At 38.8% G+C, this 8538-nt stretch overlaps 2 protein-coding genes across 2 annotated transcripts in view; both read right to left on the reverse strand.

Annotated features, from left to right (window-relative positions):
• Positions 1-3594, reverse strand: part of si:dkey-9k7.3 (circularly permutated Ras protein 1) — a gene marked incomplete in the record, with an annotated part of 15057 nt that extends 11463 nt beyond the window's left edge. Inside the window, 2 exon segments of the mRNA XM_014010592.1 lie at positions 3065-3312; positions 3518-3594. Coding sequence (XP_013866046.1) covers positions 3065-3116 — 52 coding nt within the window.
• A 178-nt stretch (positions 3595-3772) lies between these two features.
• tkfc (triokinase/FMN cyclase) overlaps positions 3773-8538 on the reverse strand; it is a 14443-nt gene continuing 9677 nt past the window's right edge. Inside the window, exons 11-18 of the mRNA XM_014010593.1 lie at positions 7857-7976; positions 7636-7773; positions 7451-7557; positions 7267-7373; positions 5784-5817; positions 5609-5701; positions 5343-5540; positions 3773-4295 (exon numbers count right to left, since the gene is read on the reverse strand). Of these exons, the coding sequence (XP_013866047.1) occupies positions 5385-5540; positions 5609-5701; positions 5784-5817; positions 7267-7373; positions 7451-7557; positions 7636-7773; positions 7857-7976 (755 nt within the window). The 3' untranslated portion in view covers positions 3773-4295; positions 5343-5384. The remainder of the gene's footprint in view (positions 4296-5342; positions 5541-5608; positions 5702-5783; positions 5818-7266; positions 7374-7450; positions 7558-7635; positions 7774-7856; positions 7977-8538) is intronic.

Raw genomic sequence — 8538 nt, forward strand, 5'->3', positions numbered from 1 at the left:
GGTTAAAATGTTAAAATCCAGTTAAAATATGGTTAAAATACAGTAATAATACAAGGAAAATATGGTTAAAACACGACTAAACTATAGTTAAAATACAATTGAAATATGGTTGAAATCTGTACGGTTAAAATGTATTTAACAGATAAAAAAGTAGATTTTGCTCGACATGTCCCCTTTAAATGTTTTAATTATCAAGTAACAGTTTGGACTTTCCCTTCATTCAGCTGAACGTTTGCATCATCTCACTTGCTCTTGCAAGCATGCCCACACACTCACATAAACACAACCTTGTATTTCTATCCTTTTTAAGACCATCCGTTGACTTGTATTTGTTTCCATTCGTGTCTGTAGCCTAACCCTACATACAAACAGTACATAACTAACTCTAAACCTAACCCGAAAAATGGAGTTCCACCATTTTAGGACCAAACTTTGATCTGCAAAGCGACTACTGGTCCTCACAGTGTAGGTCCTTATACCAGAAATGGTCCTAAAAAGGTAACAAAACCTGGAACTCAAACACACAGAGTTGTCTATTAAATATATTTTCCTGTTATTTCTCACTCTAATACTCTTGGGATTACAAACTGAACACTTTCAACACAAAAACAGATGTCTGTTTATTTTGTTTTGAACCAGCTGTGTTTTATATTCAGATCTGATGACAAAGAAACTTGTGGTTTGATGGAAAAAAACCAAGCCATCAATCCTGCAGGTGCTAGAGATCTGCTGATGCTTTAAAACTGAACAGGAAATGAGAATATGTCAGTTCAGTTTCTCTGAGCGACCTCAGTTTGGACGGTTTAATTCTGACCAGCTTTGTTTTCTGTTTTAAGTTAATTTTCACGTTGTGTAAATGATGATGCTTACATGGGGTGAGCTCTGTCCGGCTTGAAGGTTAATTTTGGACAATATCTGTCGATCAGCTCCTTAAAATGAAACCAAAGCTCGTTGACAGAGAAATGACTCAACCTGTAACTGAAAATAACGGAGGACAACAGAGCTGCTTCATGTAAGGAGAACCTCAGCTTTAGCCTTTTAGCTTTTGATTTAGCGCCCGAGCAGATAAGTCCAGTGAACAGATTGAAAGGGTACAAAGTAGGGGCGCACCACTTTATCTGCAACAATTTCCTTAATTTTGGAAAATTGGAGGTTGGCCGATACTTGGATAAGACTAGTGGAAAATCGACTTATCATCTACCTCTAAAAGGTCTAACCATCAGCCACTGTCCCCTTTTGCTCTGTTTTGAGCACTACCTAATGTCCAGTTAAAACAAGTTTGGATTGTTTCAAGGGTATTGTTCAATGTATTTCAATAAAATAAGATGGTAACATGGAAGGTGTATTGTGACCGTATAACATCTGACAGTGTCAGCTATTTAAAAATTGAAATCGGCCAAAATCTGAATCAGCAGGTCAGACTTTTTAAAGGCAAGAAAACTCCAATCTATCAAACTGCCAAAGGTTTAAAAATATCTAAGGTTACCCAAAACTGAAAGTCAAGGTGTCTGCGAGTTCAGTTTCTTTTTACCATTACGCTGCACCCTAACCCTAACCAGAAACTGGTGGAAACTCTGACAGTAGAGGTGTGGCAGACCCAACCTTGGATCAAGACAGTCCCAGATCATTGGGGTTGGCCACATCGATCCCAACGGCTGTCCTCTGCTGCTCCTCAGAGACCACAATGGTTGGTTGGTTATAACCATCTTGTCTGTTTGAATCTAAAAGTCCCACAGGATCTTAGCTCGGTCATTCTCCACCACCATGGGAGATGGTTCCCAATTGGACCTAGGGATCTCCAGTTGGTATTCTGCACAGATGTTTCTGTACGCTATACCAGACACTAGGTTATGCTGTTCTATGTATTCCTTCCCAGTATCTGTATCTTACTCCCTGCTGTGAGATGCTGGATTGTTTCTGGGGCTTCTTTGTACAGCCTGAACCTGGTGATCATGCCTGGTAGATCTGTTCTTCAGTCCTGCCCTCTCCATCTATTGGTAGAACTGGTCATATCAGTCACTTCATTCATCTGTTAGTGGTACATCCCATGTAGGGTTCTTTCCTCATTCCTTCAGCTCCTTCTCTTCTAGTTTTCATCGTCTGAGACATTCACTGAGAACTTTGTTTTTCAGGGCCATCTTCCTGATGTATTCTTGGAGCTTTCATCTTAGATGGTGGCTCTGATGCTCACTAGGCCTCTGCCTCCTTTTTGGTGTATAGCCTGTTAGCAGCTAAAGGCCTAGCTGTTGATTGCATGGACCTGTTTTTAATCTTGAGCTGACTTCTCAGAACTTGGCTAACTCGTTGCAGTTATTTGACTGTTGCTGTTTTCCTTGTTGCCTCTTCATGGTTGCGATATACTGTATATAATGTTAGCTCCCAAGCTAACAATATTAGCTCGGGAGCTAACAATAAAATTACTATTACAAGGTAATATTACCATTTATATTACAAAGAATTTACAGTATATCACTAATAAAAATATATGGTGTTAGCTCCCATGCTAATATTAGCTCGGGAGCTAATGATGAGCTTGCTATTACAAGCTGACATTAGTATTTATATTACTAAGAATGTACAGTATATTACTAATAAATATATGGTGTTAGCTCCCAAGCTAACAATATTAGCTCCAGAGCTAACAATAAGATAACCATTACAAGCTGACATTAGTATTTATTTTGCTAAGAATATACAGTATATAACCAATACATGGTTTTAGCTCCCAATTAATAAAGCTCATTTACTAAACATCATGTTTGTCACACATTAGCCTCGACTCTTTGTACCCATCATCATTCCCAGAATGCATTGCGTCAGTAACAAAAGGGTTACGTGCTTAAGTGAAAAATGTAATAAACATAGATAAAATGTAAAAATAATAGTTTGGTTCTGCCTGGACTAGCCCTTAACTCGTAAGTCGAGTCAGAATTAAGCTACTTCCCAACCCGAACTGACGTTATTCAAAGCGCCATCTACAGCAGGTAAGATACTGACTGAACAGTTTCAAACTTTTTCAACAGTCTTCCAGCAGTGACACCTTCCTGCAGGTGTTTGGACTCACCTGATCCGTCTGGCCTCCAGTTACAAACGACGTGGCTGCAGGCGAACTCCATCTGAGACGCAGAAACTTTTCTTTCCCTGCAGAGCTGAGAGGTTGTTTGTTTTTAGGATGAGGTATTAAAAAAACTGACAGATCAGATCGATGGCAGCGCCGTTATGTTGTCTCCACAGCAACCGATTTGTCTTCGCTCTTTTGCCTCGTTTACAGCCGGCTGAGTAAAACCATGAAAGCAGATGTTTCCTGACTTCCTGTGTAATAAAAACATGATCGCCCTTAAACCAGCTATGAAATATGTTGAGTTCAAGTCATATTTGTGGGTAAAAATGAAATATTAAAGAATAATAATGTATTTGACTTGAATAAACATCAACATTATGGTTCAACAATACAGATATTTTATTTTAAAACTCAGAATTTAAAGCGTAATGTCTGGTTTTAACAGCTAAAGTTTACCTTCGTCGTCTGAGAGCAGCAGAGAGAAGAAAAGTGAGCAGCTCAGGTCGGTTAGACGTGTGAAAGTGTCTGTGTGAGTGGTGTGTGTGTGTCTCAGGAAACTGGTGGTTAAAACGAGCTGAAGAACAAAAGATTGTGTATCTGATGGTTTTATGTTGCAGAGAAATCAGGTTAAATATTTAAATCAGGTTCTAGAAAAGTCACGAACTAAACCAGGTCGTTAAGTTTGTTACAAACATTCAGACAAAAGGAAAATACTTTTATTTTTTTATTACTCAGTAATCCAGGCTCGTACTGTTCGTCAGATTAGTAGAAAAATACAAAACGAAACTACACTGAACATATCTGAGAAAAGAGCTTCAACTATTATTTACATTCTGTTATAAAAGTAAAAAACATTTAGATCAAAGTCTGAGAAATTTACACTTTTAAACTTTACAACAGAATAGTTATTTATTCTATATAAGCAAAAAACGTAGCTCTTTATACTAAAAATGCTGTTTTTTGTCTTTGTAACATCAAACAAAAACTGCAGAAAACCATAATTTGTAATTAATTTAAATAAATTTGGTTTCAGTTTCATTTATTTTGAAGCACTTTGCCTCCAGACGAATGTCTCAGATTTCCTTTAGTGTTCTTGGTTTGATTAAAAACTTACTAAAAAGGATCAGAAAAAGTACTTTTTTTATTTGACATGGTTCCTATAATGAAAATGAAAGTTTTAGCTAATCAGCCGAAGAGGAATGTGTCGAAGACAGAAAACACCCTGAAGAAAAACCTGTCAATCAAACAATAATAACAAATTAGTTACATTTAACTCAAGAATTTTGCTTTTCTCATCAAAAACACAGAAAGAAAACAAATTATTTTGAAGTTTTTTGAAAATAAGAATGAATTGCAGTTAAAACCTAAAATTAGATAAACTTTTGCTCAATGCTTAAATTACAAAGCAGCTAAATTTTAGCTGAAAGCTCAAATTGATGAATCCGTAGCTAAAACAAAGTAGCAGATAGCTGCAAAACTTTATAATTAGCTAATTATCAAAAATTATTTTAGCAAAACAGTAACAAATCATTTTAACGACCTAAAAGCTAAAATTGGCTAATTTATCACTAAGAACACCTAAAATTAGCTGAACCATGGGTCAAAGCTAAAATTAGCAAAACTTCAGCTAAAAGATTAAAATTAACTAAAGCAGAGGTAAAAGCCTAAATTAGGAAAATTATATTAGCAAAATGCAATCTAGTAACTCAGATTAGCTAAACTTTAGCTAAAAGCTAAATTTGGCAAAACAGTACCTAAAATTAAATCAGCAACTAAAATTTGAAAAAAAAAAAAAAAAAACATGGGTCAAACTTAAAATTAACATAACTTTAACTAAAACCTTAATAAAATAGTTAAAAATTAGCTAAATTTCAGCTAAATTTGGCTGAGCCACAGCTAAATTTAGAACAGCAGCTAAAGTTAGCTAAACCATAGGTTAAAACTAAAATTAACAAAAAATTACCTAAAAAGCTAAAATTGGTCAAAATGTAATTAAAATGTGTGAAACCATTGGTTAAAGCTAGAATTAGCTTAACTTTAGTTATACGCTAATATTTGCAAATCTTTAGCTAAAATTATTACAGCAGCTGAAGTTAACTCTAAAATGTACAAAATTTGAGCTTAAATTTGTGAAATTGTGGATAAAAGCTTAAAGAAGCTAAAAACTAATACAAGATTACCAGTATCAAGAAACTCCAACCAGCTAAACTTTAGCTAATCTTGGCATAATCCTTTGAATTTAAAAGAGTAGCTAAAACTAGCCGATTAAAGCGAATCATACATGTGGAAAAGTCTGGATCTCTGCTAAAATCTCCGTTTCTTTTCACTTCTCCTCCAGAGTCTCCACTACAGCTCTCAAGATGGCGGCCACAGCCACGGCGCCGGGATCGGGCAGGGTGACCCGGTCCGCGGCGATGTAGCTGGCCCGGCCGGCTCTGGCGGTCATGTGACGCGTCGCCTCGGCACCGCAGGACGCTTTCTGCAGAGAAGAAAGAAGATGGAGGTAAAGGTGACGATCGGCGGGCAGGTGAGCTGTAATTATCGTACCTGAGCGGCAGCCTGCAGAACCGCCATCGCTCCAGCTGGGGGCGCTGCGGTCAGCTTCATCAGCTCGTCCGCCGCAGGACACAAAGCATCCAGCTGAACAGGTAGAGAGCGAGGAAACAGCTGAAGCACAACTAAACAATGGCTGATAAACAAAATACATATGTGTTTGTCTCACCATCGTTCTGTCTCCTGGCTCCGCCCCTCCATACCTGGAAGACAGTTTAAGACAAATATTTGTTTTTAATTCACTAAAAGATGATTATTTATTTAAATCATGTCTAAATCGTAAGAAAACCCGGAAAAAAAAGGAGTGTTTGTGACTCATGAGCCACTGTTTCGCTCAACAAGAATCTTAGCTCTACTAACGCTAAACCACTAAAAAGGTAAAATAATTAGTGGAAGCTAACGCTAACCAGTAAAAAGATAGAAGAATTAGTGGAAGCTAATGCTAAACCACTAAAAAGATAAAAGAATTAGTGGAAGCTAACGCTAACCACTAAGACGACTGTTGGTCTTCATCTGCTTCCAGTTGGAGACTGGAGGACTGACACAAACTTGCTGTTAGCTTTTGATTGGTTTAATTGGAAGGTGGGCGGGATTATCTGTGACAAATCGGCCAATCCAAACCTTCCAGTTTACCCCTTTCAGAATAAAAGCATTTCTTTGATCGAGTTTTTTTATTTTTATAAATACTGTTTATAGTTAGTTACTTTGTCTACCATATTTTATACGCAGTCATTTTTTCTTTTCTTTACATTAATATTAAGTTATTTTATATCTTTTTGGCACTCCTAGTTTGAAGTTTAGCTGCTAAAGATGCTATATGCTAACACACATGGTGCCTGACACGTCCAGCACTGCTTGTAAGAGAGGATAGTTTTTATTTAATTTTAAAAAAGGCATAAAAATAGAAGTTTCACACTTAAAATTAACAGAACCTAATTTAGTGGAGACTAATCAGGCCGCTAACAGTTTCCAAAGTTAGCAAACATGCTAATCTGCCTAATGAGAAGCTAATTCAGCTGTTAACAGATTAGCAGAACTGTGCCCACCACTGTAATCTGGTCTAATAAATTCTTTAAACATGAGCATCAGACGTGTGATTTCATACGTTTTTATGTTTTATGCAAAAGACTGAAAGACAGGAAGTGAAAGAAAGTGTAGAAATTGTACGTTTTTAAAAATTGAGTGAAATAAGTTTGTTTTAAGAAAAAAAATTAGACAGCTCTGAAACTAAATGACCTCCTTTAAAGAGTAACTTACTCCAAAATTAACTTTTTTTAGCTGATAAACTGTCTAGAATGTGTGTAAAATGTTATATAGTACTGTTTCTGTGCTAATTTTGATGTTTTTGTGCGTATTTGTACCACCTCAGACCGTTCAGAGATGTACTATCTGCGATACTGTGGTCACTCTAGAGATGTAACTATCTGCGATACTGTGGACGTTCAGAGATGTAACTATCTGCGATACTGTGGTCACTCTCCATGTAGCATCAATTATGCTAATGCTAGCTGTCACGTTCTCTCGTCCTGGCCACACCTCCGCTCTCTAACCCCCTCCCCTACCCACTTTGATGCATTTTTCAAATTTCGCCTTGGGGCAGAGTTATCTTTTCACAGGGGGGTAAGATACACTTTAAGATCATAATTCCACACCTTCTCATGGCTTGTGTCCCAGCATGCACTGCTCTGGCCCAGGCGGCAGCGTGGCTCCGCCCCTCGCTCACGTGGCCGGCGGCGGCGGTCAGGAACAGACTGTACAGCTGCGACAAGAGGAGGGACGAGTTTATAAGGAAACGTTTCCATCGAAGCACAAAGACGTGTGCGACGGCGAACTCACCGCTCCCGAGGACCCGCCCATCTTCTCCTGGACCAGCCCGCCGAGGACCAACAGCAGTCTCCCCGGACAGCCGGGGACCACGTGAGCTGCGAGCCACTCCTGAACGGCTGCGTCAAAACATCAAGACTGTGTTTTAAAAACAGCGTCAATCCTCCCCGCCGCTGAGGTCCGCCGGCGCCGCCTACCTCTGGCAGCCTGAGCATGGGTGTTCCCGCAGTCTCCGTCTCCGGCTGCACGGTCCAAAGAGTTCAGCTCCTCCTGCTTCTCCAACAACACGCAACAAATCTTATCCAACGCCGTGCGCATCACGGGACTCAGCGCACCTGGAAAGAAACAATCACTGATGAAACATCCGACTCTTCAGTGTTTGTAGTTTGAGTCTTTATGTTTCTAACGTTCCACAAACCCTCTGCGTGTGCGTCGTCCTGCGGCCGCGCGCTCCTGACCGGCGGCTCGGTGACGTGGCTGCGTCCGCTCACGCACACGCTGCTGAGGTTCGGCCAGGCGGGGGCGCTAGTCTTAGCATCTGGATGAAACAAGAGAACAACCAGTAAACATCTGCGTGTTACGTTTTATTAAATCCTGGCTTTTATTTTGAAATCAGCTTTGGTTAAAAGAATAAATACTAATAACAGAAAATACAACCCATAAAACAACAAATCAAATTACAGAATTTGCATTTTGTGCAAAAATAAAACAGAATCTGCAACTAAACTTTTCTGTGAAGTTGCAGCTGAATGCTGAAAGACTTTGCGACAAAAAAGGTAGAAAATTTTTACTGTTTGTTCTAAAATAGCAGAAATTAGCAGAAAAGTAGCTGAAAGGTTGACTCTAGCACAAAGAAACAGAAGAGCTCGCTGAATTAAGCAATAAGTAGCCAGGGGCGGAGTGGGGAAATTTTTCAGCCCGGGAGTTTAATGGCCAAGACCGGCCCAATTTTTGTACATATAAAAAATTAGACAAAGATGCAGCARTACCATGCAKTATTTTTGTATTTTGCATTCACCTATCAAAACCTGCCTCTTCACATTCATCAACAACAAAATAAATGTTTCTGCTGTGGTGCAATAATGTGTACTCAATCACAC

Source organism: Austrofundulus limnaeus, unplaced genomic scaffold (genome assembly GCF_001266775.1).
Source record: "Austrofundulus limnaeus strain Quisiro unplaced genomic scaffold, Austrofundulus_limnaeus-1.0 Scaffold70, whole genome shotgun sequence".
NCBI lineage: Eukaryota > Metazoa > Chordata > Actinopteri > Cyprinodontiformes > Rivulidae > Austrofundulus > Austrofundulus limnaeus.